The 22,854-nt window shown below is 40.1% G+C and overlaps 1 protein-coding gene across 1 annotated transcript in view; it reads right to left on the reverse strand.

The window, feature by feature from the left end:
- Positions 1–17,646: 17,646 nt before the first annotated feature.
- Positions 17,647–22,854, reverse strand: part of GALC (galactosylceramidase) — a 46,516-nt gene continuing 41,308 nt past the window's right edge. The window contains exons 16-17 of the mRNA XM_012803483.2: positions 21,820–21,896; positions 17,647–18,571 (exon numbers count right to left, since the gene is read on the reverse strand). Of these exons, the coding sequence (XP_012658937.1) occupies positions 18,425–18,571; positions 21,820–21,896 (224 nt within the window). The 3' untranslated portion in view covers positions 17,647–18,424. The remainder of the gene's footprint in view (positions 18,572–21,819; positions 21,897–22,854) is intronic.

Consider the following 22,854-nt stretch of genomic DNA (forward strand, 5'->3'; position numbering starts at 1 on the left):
CTTCCCTTGCCTCTTTCCTACACACCCCCATGAGGCTCTTCACCCTGATCCCAACTTCCCTTGCCTCTTTCCTGACATGCTGGCATATCTCCTCTCCTCTCCCTGCCCTCCAAACACAGGAACATCTCAGAGCTCAATCCTCAGAGCTCTCTTCTGCATATATCATCACTCCCTAGCTGATCTCATCCACCCTGCAAGAACCCTCCATATCCTGATGACATTCAAATGCATAAAACCAGACCTCTCACCTGAGTCTGAGATGAGTATACCCAACTGCCTACTCAGTATCTCTATCTGGGTGTCTCACTGGCATCTCAGACATAACATGTCTGGGGACCCCAACAGAACTTTTGGTTTTCTGCCCCAAACCTGTTTCTTCTTACTTTTGTTCATCTTCCAATCGCTTGGGCTAAAATCTTCAAGTCATCCTTCAACTCAGCTCTTTCTCAAACACCTTATGTCTAGACCATAAATTGTGCCTAGAATCCAACCAATTTTACTACCTCATTCATCACTATCATTCTGGCACCAACCCCCATCCCTTGCTATCTGGACCATTGCAGTCACCTCCCCCCCGGTCTCCAGGTTTCTACACCTTCTGCACTATGCTCCACACAGCAGCCTCAGCTCTTCTGGGAGTCAGATCAAACCTGTTCAACTCCTCCATAGATTTCCTATCTCACTCAGCATAAATTCCTACATGATCTGGCCTTTCCTATTTATCATTTCCTTTTCTACTCTTAGCATTTAATCATACCTGCCATAGTAGAGATCTGTTTTATAGTCCAAAACAGGCCAGCACCTGTTTTATAAATAAAATTCTAATAAAAGACAACCATGCCCACTGAGAAAGATTCCCTCCTTAACCAAACTGTAGTCCATTTCCTCTGAGCTCTCTTCTTGACTGGGCCTAGGCCTTGTCCTTGGTCTGCCTCCCTACCCTCAGCAGCTGAGCCCAGTTTTAGTAGAATCCTAAGTTAGTTTAACAAGAATCCCCCCAACCCTTGACATCTGATCAAATTCCTCATCCCTCACCTTTGACATATAAGTCCTTGGCTTGCCATTAATAAGAATTCTATTAGGTTAGCTTATCAAGAACAACCCCTCCCTTGATGTCTAATCAAGCTCCTCTTCATAATATCCCATCCGATAACCACTTCATTCTCCTAAATGTGGAGCTAAGCAATTCCATACCAAAGTCTCTCTCCCCTATTACAATAGCTTGCATAAAATCTGTCTTGCCATTTTTAGCAACTGTATGGTGCAAGGTTTTTCTCTTACACCCTTCATCTACAGGTTGGGCTGCTTTAGTGGTACAACAGTAGAATTGAGTAGCTGCAACAGAGACGCTATGGTTTACAAGGTATAAAATATTACCGTCCAGTATTTTATAGGAAAAGTTTGCTGATCTCTGCTCTAAAATGCAAATGTTGTGAAAACAGAGACTTTGTAAATGTTCAATAAATATTGGTTAAATAAATAATAAGCAAATATGAGACCAAAGTGCAAAGTGATGACTGGCTTGCTGACTGGCAAGCAACCATCCAAATGAAGGTTGTCCTGCAAAAGATCATGATTTTAATAATTATAATAGGGCAGCTCTCACTGAAAATGTCTTAAACATTTTTGAAGCTGCAAATGATTTTTTTCCTCCTAAGGAGGGAGATTTGATTTTATTTTCAGGAAAGACCATAATCCGGTTTAGAAAAACTACCCCACTGGTACAAGCATGTTCCACATGTGGTCCCTGGGGAAAGACTGTGTGCTGAGGAATAACCAGATGCTGATGTTCCGAACTGTTTCATTTAATAACGAAACAGGGGGTGTCTTTCAGTAGAGGGATGGGGTTTAAATTCAGTGAGGCAGAAAAAAACAGCAGAGCCCCCATAAACTCATCTTTTCTCTCCTCTCTAGGTGCTAAGGGAAGAGAGGTCCTGGGGCCTCCCCACTGCTGGATGAGGAGCTACCCCTGCTCCTGGTGGCTGGCCAGGGAGTTGGCACTGGCAGGAACTGCCTGAGGACAGGGCAAGGCTAGGAGTTTGTGCACAGTGATTAGTGGAGATTTTAAGTTATTCTCTGTGGTTTGGGGATCTCTGAAGTGTTATTGGAATTACAGGAAGAACTTGGCTCAGGTGAAGGGGGAAAGAGAGAAGTTCATGTTCCCTGAAACCAAATGGGGGTGCTAGAGGGGGAGTAAGCACAGGGCAGAGATGCTCACCAGAGATACACCCACTGAGAGTCCAGCAGCGTGGGCAGACCACAGGGAGGTTGGAGAGCATGGAGGGCCAGCCCTCCAGACAACTCCCAGAACCATCCTGGGAACTGGACTGCTATGGCCAGGGAAAAGGGAAACCTGTTCTTATTTTGGATCACAGCTTGCAGATATGAGGACACTTAGCTTACAATAAAGCTAGCAATTTGAAGAGCAGTATTTTAATGATCACCTTTGAACATTTATTTATTCATTTATTTCATAAACATTTATTGCGTGCCTACCATACACCCATCATTGGGCTGGTGACAGAGATCTAGTGACAAGCCCAACAGACATGCTTGTGTTCCCAGAAGCTTATGGTCTAGTGGGGGAGGACACAATAAGTCAAATTAAATAAATATTTATGCACTTGCTATAAATTCTCCAAAAGAGAAATATAGGGCAGGAGACATATGGATGAATTCATAGATAAATGGGTTTTCCAAATTTCCTTTACTCTTAAGGTTATCCAGTTCGTTAGTGTTTTCTGGCTTAAAGAACGTGTTTCATTCATAGCTGTTGGTGGTCGCTCACTATGATCTCACACTCTTGGTGGGTCTTAACCTCTCTCACACCATGGCTATGCCTCACACCTGCAGGAACAAGAGAGCTATCTCCTCACAACCTGGTTCACCAGACCAGGTGACTTTCAGGTAACTTTCTAAAATAGGGAAGGCGATCAAGCCTCCCCACAGCCTTCCATGAAGGCACAGTTCTATGGGCTCATAGATTACTTATGAACCTACCCAAAGAAGCTTATTTGATGATCTTACTCCTCTTATAAACTTGGAATGGTCCTACTTTCCCCAGTCACTGCCCTGCTCCCAAGAATCTGCTCTGCAAACACCTCCCTGCTGGAGAAAAGGGGATTTGTAATAGCTTAGACCAGTTTTGTCTTTTCTTGGTTGCTTTCAATTATTAAAACAGAATAATTCCAGTTCTTAAAGATCTGTCTCCATTTTAGCTCTTCTAGCTTACATTTGATCAAAAGCCCTCCTTGCAGGGCAAGCTGGACTGGTCCTGCTGCTCCCACACACTCTGTCTCTCCTTCCAGTTCCTGCCGCTGTAAGGTGCCAACTGCCAAGCCAGTTGTGCCCAAACTGCCAGGCCCCTTCCCTGAGTTGCTCTATTTCTTGTCTACCCCTGCCTAGACATCAGCCCCCTCTATGTGATATGATTCAAACAGACTCTCAGGAACACATTTGTGCTGAGTTTGTGCTTTACCCACCTCCTCAGCACCCCCGATGAGACGTCCCTCTCCTAAGAGGCAACTCTCTTTTGGGGAGACCTGTAAATGCACAGCCGTGGTAGTAAAGGCAGCTTCACAGGGCTGTCTTGGGGCTTTGGCATCCCTCCCCAGACCCTGTCTCCTCACTCCAAAAGCATCAACACTTGGATGGAGGAGGTAACAGATGACTCCTAATTCCCAAGCCAGGGAAGGTAGGAATGGTTTGGGCACCCTCTGTGAACTTGGGAACTTTGTACCCCTTATTTAGGGGAGAAGAGCAAAAGAAATAGTCTTAGCCAACAATACACTCCCCCAAAGGAGCTAATTTTTTCTCTCCATCAGAGGAGACGAGCTGTCTTCATCCAGGGAGCATTGGGACTACAGGAATGGGGCCAGTTCAGTAACTGGTGTAGCTCCTGAAGCCCAATGCTGACACTTCCCTGACTTTAGGACATAGGGTACTTAGTGCCTTGGGGTCTCTGCTGTGGGGCTTTGCAGGCAATTCTAGGGGCAGAGATCCCACCACATACCCAATACCAGCCCATTTCACCATTTTTGACTTTTCAAGACCAAGATGGATTAGAGCATTGAAAATTAAAAAGTATTGCCCTAAACAGCCCAGGAGACCCCTGTACCTGTGGTGGGAACTGGCCAAGCTCCATGACATCTCACTTGATAAAAGAGGATGACTCAGGTCTATCAGCAGCTGAACCACATGGTCACTGCTCCAGACTTGGTGGGCCCCCTTCCCCAAACTCATATGAAGAAACCGTAATGCCCATCTGATGTTATTTGGAGGTGAGGCCTTCAGGAGGTGATTATGTTTAGATAAGGTAATGAGGGTGGAGCTCCATGATGTGATTAGTGCCCCTGTAAGAAGAGACACTGGAGAGCTTTCTGGTCTCTCCACCTTGTGAGGACCCAGGGAGAAGGCAGCAGTCTCCAAGCCTGAAGCCAGCCCTCCCAAGACACAGGATCTGCAGGCACCTTGATCTTGAATTTCCCAAGCTGCTGAACTGGAAAAATAAATGTCTATTGTTTCAGCCACTCAGTCTTTAGTATTTTCTTGTAATTTCAGATATAAGGGTAAATATGATTATATTACACTATCAGCATTTGAAAGGTCAAGTCCGTATTGTAGTTCAGCCCTTAACCCAAAATGATTAAGACATTAATAACAGATCAAGAAATGAATGTCATCACAGGCTATCCTGCTGAAATACCAGGTATAGGGGCCTTGTCTCCCCTTCCTTTGTACCAGTCACATGATACATTCAGCATTTATCGAGTCCCAGAGCAAGATAGATACTTGATAATCAGAGACGGATTCATCCTCTCTTGAGTGTCAGTTGGTTTAAGGAAAGGGAAAGATGTGAAAACAAATCCACCGCAGAGGGAAAGCTCGGCTGCAGAGGCGGCAATTCTCTTGTGAGAACCAGCAAACTCAGAGGCATACTATTCATCCTGATTTCTGAAGAATTACTAGATCAAAAGGACAATGTTAGGGGGAGGCTGGGATAAACAACATTAATTTTTGGAATGAGATTACAATGATGTCTGATTCATCTTTGTAAGTCTAGTACCTAATAACTAAAACACTCCATCAGACAATAAACCCCATCCCCCAAAATGGGGAATGGCAGTGGCCTTTATCTATGAAGTGGAACAAGAATTAGGGTTTCTCAGAATTGATCCTGATCTAGGATGAGAATTGGCTGATGGAAGGTCCAGAGGCATATTTGGGCTCCAAACAAATCATTTCTAATGATGATAACGCTCCTACAATGAAGACATCTGATTATAGGCACTTGACACTAGACGGGTCAGGCAGAGGCTAAACCACTGCAGGTCAGAGGTGCAGAAGTGAGGGTTCTCCCCTCAGTCAGAGTCCAGTGCAACCTCCAAATAACTCAAAGATCTGCTAATTCTGTTTTGAAGAGGATGCCACTCATCAGAATGCTTCATTTCCTACATGCTTATTAAACAATACTCTCCATAGACACCACAGGTCATCAGAACAAGAAAAACCTTCCAGAGAGGGTTGTTTATGAAAAGAGCTTATATGCCAAATGATCCATTTGTTGTTTGGACCTATGGTTAAAGGATGGGAATGCTTGCTCTGGGACTTTGAGAATGGAGTGTCGCTGTCAAAAAATTAAAATTGGAATTAAAAGCTTCTTATTTGTATACTCTTAATGATCAAGAGAAGCATTTTCTTCCTACAAAATTTAGTCAACTTTCTGTGTGGTTGCCATGGTGATCTGAGCTGGTACCTGCCTCCTGCTAGGAGACCCCAGGCTCCCTGCAGCACTACTGTGAGTTCCCAAACTTGGCCGACACTCGCTGCTTCTCTTCAGGGACCTTGGAGCCCTGGCTTCCAGTTGTGTATTGTGTCTGTCTTTAGTAAAAATAATAAAAGGAGGAAATTTAAACCCTGGGCTTTGTTTTAAATAACTTTTTGAAATAGCTTTTTAAAACCCCTACATAGCACATCATAAACACACATACTTACACATACACAAATACAGTACAGTACAAATAAGGTAAAATGACCTGAAATTTCATTCAAAGAGGCCCTCTGTTAATAGCTTGGACACACTCTATGGATTTGGGAGCTTTGTACCTCTTATTTCTGCCGTTGCCTCTATCATTTATGTATGTTCATACATCCACTTCTTCCTACATAAAATGGGATTAAACCGTACACGATCTTTTGAAACCTTAATTTATGACTTCAAATGTCATGCCATGGTCATTAATCTTTACCAGTGAACATAATAACATCTAATATGTATTGAGAGTTAAAAAGGAGACATTGTATGACTCCATTTAATTCTCATAAAACTCCAGCCCAGTTGTAATCCATTGTTATACCTATTTTGCTGTTATTATCTCTATTTTATAAATAGCTAAAGCCATGCATCAAAAGACTAAGTGCCCAAATCACACAGCTAGTAAGCATAGCATTGAGATTCAGATCCAGGCACTCTGTGTCTGAAGCCTTGTAGTTTACTGCTATCTGATACCTAGCTCTGAACAATGCCACTTTTTTTCAAAGGCAGCATGGTAGTTTGTGATATGGATACACCTCAATTTCTTTACTCAGTCCCCTCTTGATGGGAAGTTAGACTGTCTGCAGTACTTTGCAACCATAAGCAATACTCTGATAGACACACTTGGGTATGGCTTTGCTAACCTCACGAGGTTAGCAGCTACTTCTTGTAGGATTAAGTCAAAGGGCATGCTTTCACCTTTATAAAGGACTACAAAGGTTGTCCAACTGTACAGATGTTAAAGTGCTTCATTTCACACATTGTCGTCAATACCTGATTTGTCCCTGGAGATTTCTGTCGTAGTTCTTGCTAGACTAAGGTTGAACAGCATTTCCTTTTTATCAACATTTTGATTCTATTCTTGAGTTACTTTCATTTTGCCTCTTTTTTAAAGTAGGCTGCTCATCTCTCATTGGTTCACTTTTCACAACTTTCCCTATGTACACCTCAATGGGTACAGTTACAGGCAGTAAATTAGCTCTTTCAGCACCTGCCCTAAACTTTTCCTGTCCCAGAAGAAGTGAAAATCACATTTTCCAAAGTCCCTTACAGCTAAGACTTCAAATGTGATGTCGTCCTACCACTTGGCAAGAACCTTGAGAGAGAGTCAGCCCAGGAGACGACTACTGTGTTCACTTCTGCTGCTGTGGCTCTCTGGGGCTCATTAACCAACTGCTCTAGCCACAGCTTTTTAGCTTATAGCTGTGATCTTGTGACCCAGTGACCCTGTAACACTATGCAGAGGAGACAGCAGTGTCCTCAGCAGCCTCCTGGGTTAACTAGAACAGCAGTCTCCTTTGGTGAGCCAGCTCTGGAATCTCCTTCTTTGGCCCTTCCAACTATTTGGTAATCACCTAATTCTGCACATTAAATCCTTTCCTGCCTATGGAGCCAGAGTGGGCTCTGCCACTGAACCCTGACCACTAAATGTTAAACCATGCTAAACTCGTCCTAGGCATATTTTTCCAAGTCTGCCATATGTCTATCAACAATACTGTTTTCACTGATCCTCTGCTATTTAAACAGAATTTTGTTTATAGTCATATTTTACAATTATTTCTTTATGGTTCCTAGTTGATAGCAGCCCTAAAAAAATTTGTTCTTCTCAATATTAAAACTATTTTTTATTTCTTTATTGCTATTAATATTTACAACTATTTTAGCCCATAGTCTCCCTGTTTTTGGAATGTCCTGTATAGCCACTGAAATGTGGATTTTTTTTTTTCTATGCTATGGATTGGCAAACTCTTTCTGTAAAGGACCAGAGTGTAAATTGTTTTGACTTTGCTGGCTATGTGGTTTCCGTTGCAACTATTTCACTCTACTACTGGAGTATGAAAGTAGCCAGAGATGATATATAAATGTTGCACACACCATATTTGACCAGCTAGCTTTTAGTTTGCTGACACCTGTCCTATTCCTTACCTTTGTTTACTTATTCTTGGGCCATTGCCATGCCCTCTGGTTTATCACAACTCTAAGTCTTTTCACATTATACTTCTTCACAGCATTTTTCTGGCTATTCTTGACTATTCCTCTAGAAAAACTTTAGAATCATTTCTTCCAGTTGATAACATCTTATTCAAATTATAATCAGAGTATGACATTAATTCATAAAAAACTTAAAGAAAATGCCATCTTTATAAAATTGTACTTTGATCTCCACTCAATTCTCCTGCTATGAATTTTCTTCCTAGAAGGGCAACACAGGCAGAGGCTCGAATCCCAGCTTGGCCACTTCTAGGCAGTTGGACTTCGGACAAGTTGCTTTTCTGTGTTATTTTCTCATTGGTAGAAATAGTATCTCTACGGCAGGATTTGGGGAGGATTAAATAACTTACAGGCACACAGACAGCATTGTTGATCTACTGCCCTAAATTTTGTGTTTCATTTGTTTGACAATCATGGTTATTACTTTATTCTCAACTATCTATAACTTTAAAATATGGTTCTAGTGTTTCACTATTAACCATAGTGGAAATAACTCATGGAAATTACCCAGATATAATTAATTACTATTTTACTGCTTATCTACTATATGTATTGACTTTTGTCAACTGCCTTTGCCATATCTATTAAAATCAACACTTTTTCCTGCCTTTCCCCCCAATATGGAGAATTATATTAGCAGATTTCCACTATTGATCCATCTTTGATCTGTTAAGATAAATTTCACTTTCCCATAATGCTAACCTTTTACTCATTGCTAGATTCTATATGCTTGTACTTTGAGATTTTCCTATCAACATTCTTGGGAAAGATTAAATCGCATAGCTAACTGTTTTTAACAGCTACCTTTACCTTTATATTAATGCTGTACATGCTTCATAAAAATAAATCAGAAGGCTCACTTCTCTTTCTCTGTTCTAGGACACATATAAACAGCCTAACAACTGTCTAACCTTCAATAATTTATCCAACTGAAAATTATCCAACTGAAAATTATCCAACTGAAAACTGCTCTTGATGTTTTATTGACAACTGGCTCAATTTCTTCCAGAATAATTGGTCATCCTCATTTTTATCAGTTCTTTTCAATCAGTTTCATTGAAGCTTTTCTTAAGAAAGCTTTCACTTAGCCTGATTTTTCTATTTGTTGGCAGATTGCATTTGGATTAAACTTTTCTAGTTCAGCTTGTTTCATTTTTATTATTTCTTTCCTCAAGTTCATTCACTGACTTTTAATTAAAAAGAAAAATTACTCATTGTCACATCTACCTCATTCCACACTACTCACAGAAATGTCCCCTTACTGCTCTCCGGACTTTAATCTAATGTGCAATCTTTGATGGTCCTTAGAAATGCCATCCACTGAAGAAGCCCTTGTGCTAGATGAGCCAGCACATAGGGAGGGGGGGAAAGGCAAAGAAAAACAATGGTTTCTGGGACAGGAGGTTTGTTAGGCTACAGGAATGGCTCTCAACCCTGACTATACATCAGGATCACGTAGGGTGCTCCTAAAGTAAATTCCAATCCTTTGACCCCTCCCCAAACCACTTACATCAGACTCTTCAGGGTAGGACCCAAGCATCAATATTTTAAGTTTCCTCAGATATACACCCACCCAAAGTTTACAATACCTAGGGGGTAGAAATATGGCAGGAGGATAAAAAACCAAAGTCTTTCAAGGATTGTGGCCACCTGGTCTCTAGCCCACATCTACCACTCACAGACTCGGGCTCCAGATCAAGTCAGCCCCACGAGTTTGCTGTAGGATTCAGTTCTAGACACAAAGGCTTAAATCTCCCTGTAGGGATCTGAGATCACATCATTTTCACTACCTAAAACAGGTTCTGGCATTAGAAATGCCTCAAGGGGAAAGAAACACAGACACAAAAATGCAAAAGTTCCTTCCCAGTGAAGGTGGAAAAGCAGGGCTAGAGGCCCAAGGGCCTCAGAAAGGCCGTTCCTGTGGCTCACCTCTATGCAGCAGAGGTGAGAGCAGAGACAAGTCTTCACGAAAAAGACTTAGAACCATGGAAATAAACCCTAACATCCTGGGAGTATGAGTCAATGTCTCTAGTCCGTCCATGATCTAGATGCGATAACACTAGAGGATGGCATTTCAAATTAAACACATAGCTCAGGAAAAAATCCTCTCAAATCACAAACAAGATAAGGTAGAAACTTTATTGAATAACTGTTCTTCAATTCAACCCTAACCCTATCCCTCAAAGTACTCATTTACCTGTGTGAATTACGAAGTCAGTCTTTTTCTATCTTTTTTCTTCCATTTTATTGTGAAGCTAATTAACTTATCTTTGGTGCTGGACATCATGTCAACTAAGTTAGGCTTTGTAAATTCCTCATAATCAATCTGAGAGTAGTCTTATTTATTTCATATGATAATCGGTGGCAATCCAAAAACCTTCAGCTTCCCTGATAATCCAGGATGGAGTCAGACAGACTAGTCCAAGGTCCTAACACTCATTGTGTTTGTGCCCTTGGGCACATTTTCAATTCTTAGTTTCAGATCTCATCTATCTCATGGGGTTGTTCCAAGGATAAAATGAGATAACTCATGAGAAGCGCTTAACACCATGTCTGCCACCTCATAAACACTCCATCCCCTCAACCAACAGCTATTCATTTGTTGCATTATATGATTATGCATCAAGGACTATGCTGGGCACTACAGGCATGGTGGTGCGTGAAAGCCAACTTGAGCCCTGTTTCTATGAAGCTTATCAGCTAATTCTCAATAAATACCCACTATTATTATTTCAAGATGCAAAGAATGGGAACAATCCATTCACTGCTAAAAATAAATAGTGTAAGTGGTAAGAATTTGTAAACTTTTACTTGAGCATACAGATTCCCAAATGACAGATATGCATGCAGTTAAGCTTCATGGTAAGAAGCAATGCAACCCTGAGGGCTGGATAACTTTCTGATTTTGATGAAATTAAAAATGAGGATTAATGGGCCTGGGGATACAGCCTCAGAGGACTGTCTTTCTGCTCTCATGAAGTCTTCCCGGTGCTCTCACTCCCACTTCAGTCACTTCACCTCTCTGGGCTTGAGTTTCCTCCTGTGCAGAATGAAGGAGCAGTGGTACCCAATTATTTTTAAGATCTCTGCCAGTTCTAATGCTCTTCAATAATTTTAGGTATATGTGTTTTTTGTTTTTTTCCCTAAAAAATGATTCCAGTCTACCAGCTTTGCTATATTAGTACTGAAAACAATTAGGCAAAATGCTTTCCCACCAATCAAAATTGTAAATAACATTAACAAAAATAGGCACACTACGGCAGAGGTTTCTCATTGCCTACTCCAACACCCATTTTCCTCATCCTCCTTAGTAGCTAAATCCCAGTTTCATTTGAAGTGTCGATGTGCACTGCCTCCCATGTGACTCTCTGGGTAGAATGGTACTAAATTCTGGTCAATGACATGCAAATTGGTCTTTCCAGCCAGTTTCCCTAAATGGAAAAGGGTGAACCCCTTTTCCTCTAATGAACAGCAGTAAACAAAAAGAATATGTTAGAAAATAAAATGTGGGTGGTGCCTGTGGCTCAGAGGAGTAGGGTGCTGGCCCCATATACCAGAGGTGGTAGGTTCAAACCCAGCCCTGGCCAAAAAGTGCAAAAAAAACAAAAAAAAAGAAAGAAAAGAAAATGCTACTGAAATATGTAAAAAATTTTGTATTGTTTCAGGTTAATTGAGGGCATAAAGAATTAGGTTATAATGTTTCCATTTGTAAGGTAGAGTCCCTGTTATAATTGTGGCCTGCCCCCAAGGGGTGTGCTATACACCCTAACATTGCAGCCATGAAGTGGGAACATACCCAATGGCCCCTCCTACCCTGCCCCATCTTGAATTGAGTTTTTCTAAAATAGGAATTTTTGAAACTCAATATTTGTGTAATGATTTTTTAGTTAAATTTCACCATAAAGCAGCAAGCCATAAGCGTTTTCTTTAGAAGATTAATGGTTCTTACACCCTTCACTCTGCTAGGGGGAAAAAATGCTATCACACCTGGACTCATAAGCTTTTCATTTAATATTCATTCAGTAAATATTTATGATCACTGAAGATTTCCCAGGTAATCTTGTACACCATGCAAAAACAGCCAAAAATCTTTGCGCTCTAAGAAAATTACATTTTTATTAGAAAATGTAATATAGTACTCCAAATGGGAGACTTTGCTACTTTCATTTAAGAAATCTAAGATGTACTTCTAGGATAAAAGCATCTGTATTAGGGTTCTCCAGGGAAAACACACCCAATAGGGTATGTGTGTGTACATGTCTATACACGTGTGTGTGTGTGTGTGTGTGTGTGTGTGTTCACAGAAAGATCAGAGAAACTGAGAGACAGAGAAGAAAGAAGTTTGGCAAGTCCAAACTCTGCTCATCAGGCTGGAGACAGAGCTGCAGTCTGAGTACAAAGACTGTCCATTTGCAGAATTCTTCCTTGCTTGGAGGGGTGCATTTTTTTTTTTATTAAAGCCTTCAGCTTTTTGGATGAGGTCCAATCATAATATGAAAGGTAATCTGCTTTACTAAAAGTGTACTGATTTAAATATTAATCTCATCCAAAAAGCATCACCTTCACAGAAACATCTAAAACTATTTGACCAAACATCTGAGTACTGTGGCCTAGCCAAGTTGATGCATCAAATTGGCCATCACCGCAGCTTAGTTTTATTTACAAACCTTAGTTACAAAGATAGTCACAGTCTATGTAAATCTGTCCTACAGCACATGTGAAGAGAAACTTCTGGATGCTCAGTGTTTGACACTAACAGGGGGTGAGGGGAACTGTCTTACTCTTACTCTGTTTCCTGTGGCCATAAAGGAACATGTGAAGCTGGGTAACGTATAAAGGAAAGAAGTGTATGTGGCTCACAGTTCTACAGGCTGTATGAGAAGCCTGGCTCAGCTTCTGCTGAGGGCTCTTGTGCTGTCAAAACACGGTGAAGAAGTCTCTTTTCACATGTGCCAAGGTGGAGCAGCCACATAGGAAGAAAGACCAACCTGAGGGGCATCCTGGCTTTATAAAAACCCACTGTTAATAGGGACTAATCTTTTCCAGTTTCGTAAGAGCAAGAACTCACTCACTACCACAAGAATGGCACCAAGCTGTCTGTGAGGAATTGCTCCTGTGACCCAAACACTTCCCACTCAGCCCCACTTCCCAAATACCACCACACTGATGGTCAAATTTCAACACAAGATTTGGTAGGGAAAAACAAACCATGTCCAAACCATAGCAGGGGCTATACCTGAGAAGCTGATCTTCAACTCACCTTCTCTTGCACTAAGTTCTCAGATTGCTCTGGGACTGTTAGGAAGCATACCTCGGGACTAACTAAGCATACAGCTAGAGTCTGCAGAGCAATTGGAAAGAGGCAGGAGGGAAGAGACAGCCTGAAGCCTCCCGTCTGTAAAACTCTTGACCATGTTTGCAGCCCCATCAGACAGTACCAGGAGCAACTAAGACCCTTGTGAGCCTTTAGGCTCAGAAATTGTGCAAGCCCACCTGGGAGGAAATCATTGTGTTCCCCACACTAAAGAGCCATCAACACACAGGTAAGTTATGTTATCACTTACCTATATTAAAAGAATTTGTATCCTCTGCCTGTGCTTACTGGGGTCTCCATTTGAGCGGCTGACAGCCTGTTTATCAAATAGAGCCATAAATCCACTGCAACAAAATCACACGTGCCCAAGTCTATGCTGATTCCCAAAGCACGTGAGACTACCTAACACATAAAATCTTTAACAGTCTTTAAAACACTGCCCACAATGTGTTAAATACATACAACACAACTCAAAAACATGACTTAGTGCAATCTGTTAAACTGATGCAGAAATACATTATCTGTTCAGTATAATCTTCAAATCACTTAATTCTATACTATTTCCCTCCCCTAATGAAAGTGAAAACTATAAATATCCTGGAAGAACAAAATCACTTCAGGTTTTTTGCCCCCCCCCCATCCTCCACAATCCCTTAAATTGTTCACATTGTTCCTAGTTGAATAATAATTATCAATTGTGTGCAGCATCAATTTCAGTTTTATTGGCAAAGGAAGAAGATGGACAAGGAGGAAGGTGAGGAGGAAGAGGAGAGAAGGCAGGGGAAAGGAAGGGAAGGGGAAGAATGGAAGCATTTTAGAACATTTCAAATAATTCACGGGCTTAAATTAAGCAGAAAAGCTGTTTTCAGAATATGAATAATTTGAAAAACATGATCAAACTATAAAACTTCTGACATACAAAGAAAACTAGACTTCCAAGTGAATGCAAAATACTAACAAAATGGAAGAAAAATCAGTGTTAGGATGAATACACTGAAGAATATGAGTAAAGACTGAAGAACACGGTAATTTCTAAGTCATGCCTTCTGCCTCAATTCCAGTCTATCACATCACAATGCTTGGGCCCCATGATAGTTTGAAATATTACCAGTAGACCTGCGAGAGTAATAGAAAATTATCATTTCAAGTAGGTCATATATCTAGAGGAAGGGAATCTGCTGTAAGGCTTATCTAGGTTACTTTAAAACGAAGTAAATTCCATTTTCAAAATTATGTCACTTGATGAAGTCATTTTGCCAGGGTGAAAATGAATGAGGCATTATAGAATCTTTCGGTATGAGAACAGATCCCAAATCTTAGTGATTAAGAAAAAAAAATCACCTCTTCTGGTAAGCAACCAGCCTCATTAAAAATTTGTGTTAAATAAAAGAAATATAGATTTATAAGTCACGCCATTAGCATCGCAGAGTACGAGAGGGACGCTGTCTCAGCAATCATTCAATCTAACTTTGTTTTATAGAAGCAGCAACTTCCGTTGCTAAATAAATTTGTAGTAGGTCTGGCATTCAACCCACATCTTAGGATGCAAGTTCCACGGTCTTACCATGTCGCTTTTCTAGGTGTCACTGTTAGGTGTGTAAAGCAGCTTCATCAGCTTACAAAGCAATTTCATTTACAGCAGTGATTTTCAACCAGTATGCCCTGAGAGACCTAAGGTGTGCCATGGAGATTTTTTAAAGGTCATTAATTAAATTATTTTTGAAAGAAGTTCAAAGCACAGTTAAGTATATTCTTTTCTTTACTCTTTCTTTTGATCAACATAATTTAAGTGTGCTGCAGAAGTTTAACTACAGGTTCAAGTGTGCCATGAGAAGGTTGAAAAACCCTGACCTAGGGGCTTTGATGGATCTACTTCAATAAATATAATTTATGGTGCCTAAGTAGTCTTTTGGAAGAACAGACTATCAAGGTGTCTGAACAGAGACATCAACTTCCAGAGCATCTCAGTAAGGAGAAGTTTAGATAAAAGAGAAGAAAACAAACAAAGAGTGGGTGTGGGTGTGAGGTAGGGTGCCAGAACCTTGAGAGACCCCATGGGAGGAGGCTGTAGAGCAAAACATGAAGAAGGAAGGAACGAGCAGAGATCAACCCCCGAGAGGCCTGGGGCCCAGTGAGAAGGGTAGGTGGAACAGTTTGTTTCTCCCTCCCTCACATCTCTGACAGGCAGTAGGTTCCCAAGCTGCAGGAGAGACTTTCCTCCCACATGAGCCCACGAGCTGCTGCCACCAGCAAGCTGGGAACCAAAGTTGCAACAGCAGGCACCATACAGCTTCAGCTCCCACCATGTGCCTTTGTCCTCCCCAAGGGGTTTTAACTCCTCAGTTTTGTCTAGCTCATTCTCAGACAGACATTTTCTAATTCCAGCCCAGACTGCAAGAGCCACAGGGATCTAGTGGGTCCTGGGTGGCCGTGTGACTCCAGAGCTGAACATTCTGTGTGGGCAGCCTCCTGGAAAAAAGGGCAGACACAACCAGAATGCTAATTTGCCTCCATGTAAGACTTTCTCCCCTGTCCCTGCCCGCTCCATGGCTGCTGAGACAGAGAATTGAGCCAGCACAGTGAGACTTCCACAGAAAGTGGAGTTCAGAGCTTCCCTCTGGGGGTCCCACGTACACTGAGGGATGCTCAGACTGTGAGTTCCCTGCCCAAGCCCAAATAGGCACAGATGGAACATTATAAAGTCATATAAGACAAAAGCCTAGTCAACACCACACTGATGGGGGAAAACTAAAAGGATTCCCATTTAGACCTGGAACAAGACAAAAGTTGCCTGTCACCACTTCTATTCAACAGAGTGGTGGAAGTTCTAGCTAGAGCAATCAGATAAGAGAAGGAAACCAAGGGTATCCAAATGGGGACAGAAGAGGTCAAACTATCCCTCTTTGCTGATGATATGACCTTATAGCTGGAAAACCCCCAAAGAATCTGGCAAGAGACTCCTGGCATTGATAAATAAATGCAGCAGAGTCTTGGACTACAAAATAAATATATACAAATCAATCACATTCCTATACACCAACAATGGTCAAGCTGAAAATCAAATCAAAGACTCAATACCTTTCACAATAGCAACAAACCAAATAAAATATCCAGGAATAAATTTAACCAAGGAGGTAGAAAACTTCTACAGGGAGAACTACAAGTCACTGAGGAAGGAAATCATGGAAGATGTAAACAAGCAGAAACACATGCCACGCCCGCAGACTGGCACTGTTAAAATGTCTGTACTACTCAAAGTGATCTGCATGTTTAATGCAATCACCATCAAAATATCACTATCATTTTTTGCACTAGAAAAAAATAACTCTATGCTTCATATGGAACCAGAAAAGAGCCTAATAGCCAAAGCAACCTTTGACAATACAAACAAATTGGGAGGCATCACTTTACCAGACTTCAAGCTGTAGTGCAAGGCTATAGTAACCAATACAGCACGGTACTGACACAAGAACAGACAAAGACCAATGCATTGGACCAGAAAACCCAGATGAAAAACCAAGCAACCCCATAAAAAGTAGGCAAAAGACATTAACAGAAGCTTTTCACAAGAAGATAGACTAATACCCAATAAACATATGAAAAAATGTACATCTCATTATCAGGGAAATGCCAATGAAAAACTAATGATATATCACCTAACTCCAGTAAGAATGGCTTTCATCAAAAAATTGCAAAACAACAAATGCTGGCTTGGGTGCAGTGAGAAAGGTACACCCATACACTGCTGATGGAACTGCAAACTAGTACAACCTCTGTGGAAATTTCCATGGAGATACCTTAAAGGACTAAAAGTAGGCCTACCATTTGATCTCGAAATCCCACTATTAAGTATTTACCCCCCCCCCAAAAAGTTATTTTATCAAAAAGACACATGTACTCAAATGTTTATTGCTGCACAATTCACAGTCACAATTCGGGGAACCAACCCAAGTGCCCATTAATACATGAATGGATTTATAAATGTGATGTATGTATACCATAGAGTACTACTCAGCCATAAAAAATGGTCAGCTAATACCATTTATAATAACTTGGATGGAACTGGAGACCATTCTTCTAAGCGAAGTATTATAAGAATGGAAAAACAAACACCCCATGTACTTGCTATTAAATTGGAACTAATTGATCCACACCCATGTGCCAGTTGGGTAGAAAAACTCAACAGAAAGTAAACAAGTAGAAGCAAGGAGGAGGGAAGAGGCAAATTCATACCTAACAGGTACAATGCACACTTACAACCTTGACTCAAACTGTAAAAAAATCAATTCTTTTAACTGTTTGTATCCCCATAATATTCTGAAATTTTAAAAATCAATGCAGAATAACCCAGTTAATCTGCTAATATTTATTACTACAGAAATAATTTTAGAGGTAGTTTATTAATGAGGCACTTTAAATTTATTTTTTGAGTACATGCTTACAATCTGGTTTAACATTTTATTAATATTAATTTTCCTAGTTGGAGACCTTAATAGTAAATACTTCTTTAAATCATCATATTCATATCCTGCAATTCAAAGCATTATCTTAAAATGAAAAGAAAAAAAGACTTTTTAGAGTGTAAGGATAACATGTTGAAGAGGTTTTCAAAAAGTTAGTTCCAGTGTTCTTTGGCTTTCTATTATGGCTGCATCATCTTACGAGGAGGACGTTAGCTCAGTGAGACACAGGCCAGCATTCATGAATACATCTCAGTGAGTCAAATCACTCTCATGTGTGTGATCATTTGCAAGTAAGATGAAAACAGCAACCTTAGTAATAGCACTAAGGCTTCAGGTCTGAACCAGTAACATCATTCCTAAAGATAGCAGCAATGTACAGACTGAACCTCAGGGTACCTATCAGGTAATGTTAAAGATTCACATATTTTCTCCCTGGAATTAGTTCCAACAAAATCTTCCATAGAATCAAGCAAAAATATATTTTTTTCTCCCTACTTATTCTTCATTATCTTTAGCTTCCGAAGCTTCATATATTGGTCCATCAAAAGAAGAATTGGCTCTGAACCAAAAATAAAAAGAAAGAAAAAAAACTCCAGAGTGTTCTATGATGCCCTGAGAGTATTAGTGTGTGGCTTCCACATGAAAGTTGTCAAACTGTGCAAATTCAAAGGAGTGAGTTCCAATAGCAGCCCAGCCATTCTTCGGAAAATTCACAGGGACGTCTGTCCACAGATGCTTGTCATTCAACATTCCAGAAGCAGAATGACCCTGGAACAGAGGTCAAAGCATTAGCCAAGAACCAAAATAAATCTGTATTTAAGTCTTAGAACTGTAATGCAATGGGCCTTAATTTAGTTCTTTTATTTTATTGAAGACACTGAAGCTTAACAAAATTAAAACTCAAAAAAATTGATTTCATATATGTAATGAGAAGTATTAATGTAATTCATATATTAAAGCAAAAATTATTAACAGCAAGTTCACAACAGAAAAAAAAAGTATAGATTTACCAATAGAGCTAGGACTTGAATCCAAGTTACCTAACTCCAAATTCAGAGACATGTTCCTATTGTTACACACCTATAACATTGCTCTAACATTGCTTACAGAACATCTTCTGCAGCTACCTGACAATGAATATTAACTGTGAGCCAAGGGAGTCATATGCACATATCATATTATACACAAAACCTGTCTAACAGCACCTCATCTCCTCCTTCTACTCCCTTGTCCCTGGGCTTAAGCCACCTGGGCATTCTGGTTGCTCCTTGCACAAGGCCAGCCATGCCTGCCTTTGGCACCAGTTGTGTGAACTACTCAGATTGTATTTCCCATCATTCAGGTCTGAACTCAAATATCACCAACTCAGGAAGGTCTTCTCTGATCTCCCTGGATAAAGAATACCCTATTTTTTCTTCATAACTATTTATGTATGTATTTACAAGGGCATTATCTTAGAGCAGGGGTAAGCAAACTCTAACCCACAGGCCAGCCACCTATTTTAAAATTTTATTGGCACAAAGCCATACCCAGTCATTTACTTATTGTCTAGGGTTGCTCGCTCACTACCGCAGAGTTGAGCAGCTGCAACAGACTCTAAAGCATCTGCCACCTGGCCCTTCAGAAGATATGCTCTAAGACAGCAGGAATCTTGTCTGTCTTGTCCAGTGCAGTATTCCTAGTGCTCAGGAAACTGCATACAGTAGAGGCTTGGTAAAAAAATAAAATATATTTAACCCTAAAAGCAACCTTACAGACATTATCTCCATTTTACAGATAAGGAAACAGATACTCAAAGAAATAAAATGACTTACTGGAAGTCTATATGTCAGCAAGAAAACCTGCATACTGGTCTGTCTGATTCCAAACACTCCTAACTCCTTGGAATATTAATTTAATCCATTAAGTGCTTACCACATATCCTGTATTGTACTAAAATTTCGCATATGTTATCTCACTGAATCAGCATAAAAAGATATGTCTCTGTGATGCTATAGGTGAGACATCTGAAGCTGGGCAACACAAAACACTTGCAAGTGGAACATCACAGACTTCAATGTCTGTTCTAACCATGCCAAAAGCTGGCATTTACTGAGAGAGTTCAACAAGTGGCCAATGTTAAAATGATAAAATCCTCATATGAACTGTAATTTGGAATATGGACAACATAGAAGATGGTGTTTGGGGTCTTTTGTACCTATGCAAGAACAGGTATATGCCAAGTGCTGTTTAATGGACTAGGAATTTAGGATGACAAGAAAGACAAGGTCCCAGTTTGTAGTGAGCTTACCCTCCAGTAGAAGGAGACACACAAACACACATATACTAAATGAAAGCTGAGGAAGGACTGGCTTGCTGAGAATTACAATAGGTTAATGCGACAATGGATGCCTGAGAGACCACTTTACATTGCCAGCTAGAGAAAATACTCAACTCTCAGAGTGTACAGCATAAAACTGAGATACAAGAGAGAAGCAGAATGCTCACAGCTTATGAACAGGGAACGACGGGGGTAAGGGAGTGGAGTGGGTGCAAACCAGCAAAATCCCTATCCATCCTAGTGGCTAGACAAGAGCCAATTTCTGAAAGTAATAAATCATGTTATATCAAAGACATACCAGAAGAAACAACTAAAATAGTCATGAGTGACTGTGTGAGAGATAGAGAACACAGCGAGGTATGAGGAGGAAGGAACAGAGATACGGTACGGCAGGAGGAAGCTGCATTCAATAGCCCTGTAGATTTTTAACCATATATGCAAAGTATCTTTATAAAGTTAATGTATTTTTTGAATCTCATTCACAATTTAAAGAATTTGTTATTTTCTAAAAACAAGCCTAACCAGAAATATACAAAAGGTACAGAATAAAGCCTGAGAGACACAGTGGGAGATGTCGATGAAAGGTGACATACAGCATGCTCTTGTTCCTATCTTCTATGGGGAAACATGTTATCATTTAAAATGTTATTTTCCCCCAAATTGATATATAAATTTGATGTAAAGCTGTTTTTAAAAATTCAAATAAAAGAGTAAACATACTAGGATAGCAAAGATAATTTTGAAAAAGAAATCATGAAGAAACTGCCTCATTGGATATCCACTCACTGACTAAGTATCCTTTGAGCTCTTGCTCTGCCCATGTGCCCAACCCTTTTTGGGCACTGCAGAGCCAGCAAGGGATAATCAGAAGAGAGGCCTGCCATGAAGGAGCTGTGTGCTAGTTAAGGGAGGAGGACAAACACATAAGCAATCAGTAGAATATGCACCATGTCAAGTGAGGATGAAAGCTTTAGAGAAAGATAAAGCAACTGAAGAGGGACCGAGAGTGAGATGGGGCACTATTTTACAGCAGGTGACCAGGAAAGAATTCTGAAGGAAGTGAGGGAGTAAGCCTCACAGTCAAAGCATTTAGAAAGCTAACATAATTTAAAGTGTAATTTGGGATAGCAGACAAACACAACGATATGAAAAAAGGAAAGTTCAGAAAAAAGCCTATGCACACATGCTGATATGTTACATCGAAAAGTTGGCCTTCAAATGACGGGCAAAAGACAGTCCATGGAATAAATGATGATGGCCACCCATTGGTTTTTTAAAAATTATATTGGATATTTCCTCTTATGTTTCACGCATAAATTCCAGATACACAAGGCTTAAACAATAAAAATAAATTCTAGACTTTGTTAGTTTAGGGGAAAATTGTTACTAACGTTGAGAAAGGGAAAATTCTTCTTAAATAAAACATAAAAGCAATGAAAAGGGGGGGGGGAATCTAACAGTATCAAAATTTAAAAATCTATTCATCAAAGATACCATACGCAAAATTAAAATACACACGAAAGAAGTGAATATCTGTAACATATATAATAGACAATGGGTTACTACCCAGAATGTATAATAAAGTCATAAAAATCTATCAGAAAAAGACAACATGATATAAAAATTAAGAAAGAATGTGCTTTGAAGGTACAGGAAAGCACATTTTACCTCCAGGCATTATGACTGCAATACCTACCTGAATAGTTAACGTGAGTGTATACCATACTTTTGCTGTAACGTCAACACGTCCTAAAGCATATATGATCCATCCAGCTATAACACAAAAAGAGATTTGCTTTATTTTTAAATCAAAAAATGGATTTATTTTTTAAAATCGCAATTGTAGAACCATTTAACTCAGTGGAGTGACATTTGTATGTAGTAAAGTCAGCCTTAGTAAAGAATTATATCCCTTCATTCCCAAATCTACAACTGATTTAAGCCAAAATATCATTCATTGAGCCATGCATTGAATAATATCCTACTTGAGCCAGACTGTATGTGAGTTCATAACAGAACCAGTGAAATAAACTTAAACCAATGACATTTATAGTTCACATTTATAGTTCAGGTATACATCTATATCTGATTGGATTGAATATGGAGGATACGAGGGAGGAGACCAAGACTACCATAATATTTCCATCTATCTAACCAGTTTCCATCTGTCTAACTGATTACATGGTCACAAAATCAACTTAGAATTAAAGGAAGAAATAATAAGTTAATTTTTTAGGTTTACTAGGAAAAAACACAGGATATTAGGCAGCTTAAAACACTGAATGGTAGAGACTAAAGACAGAGATTTAAACTCCTAGTTCCAACTCTGCCACTAAATAGCTTTGAGATATTGAGCAAATCAATGAACTTCACTGACTCTGTTTTCCACTGAGAAATCAGTGAGGTACCATCCAGATTGTAATGCTATAAATACACAATTCCTACTCTAAGGTTCTCACTACTTGCTCCCTCCTTAATTTTTGTATTATTTATAGTCAAGTCATAGGGCAGCAAACTGTAAAAGAGAAACCTTTAATTTTTTTTTTTTTTTTTTTTTTGAGACAGAGCCTCAAGCTGTCCCCCTGGGCAGAGTGCCGTGGCATTACAGCTCACAGCAACCTCCATCTCCTGGGCTCAAGCGAGTCTCCTGCCTCCGCCTCCCAAGTAGCTGGGACCACAGGCGCCCGCCACAACGCCCGGCTATTTTTTGGTTGCAGCCGTCATTGTTGTT

This window comes from Otolemur garnettii, unplaced genomic scaffold (genome assembly GCF_000181295.1).
Source record: "Otolemur garnettii isolate 467f Iridium unplaced genomic scaffold, OtoGar3 scaffold00020, whole genome shotgun sequence".
Taxonomy (NCBI): Eukaryota; Metazoa; Chordata; class Mammalia; order Primates; family Galagidae; genus Otolemur; species Otolemur garnettii.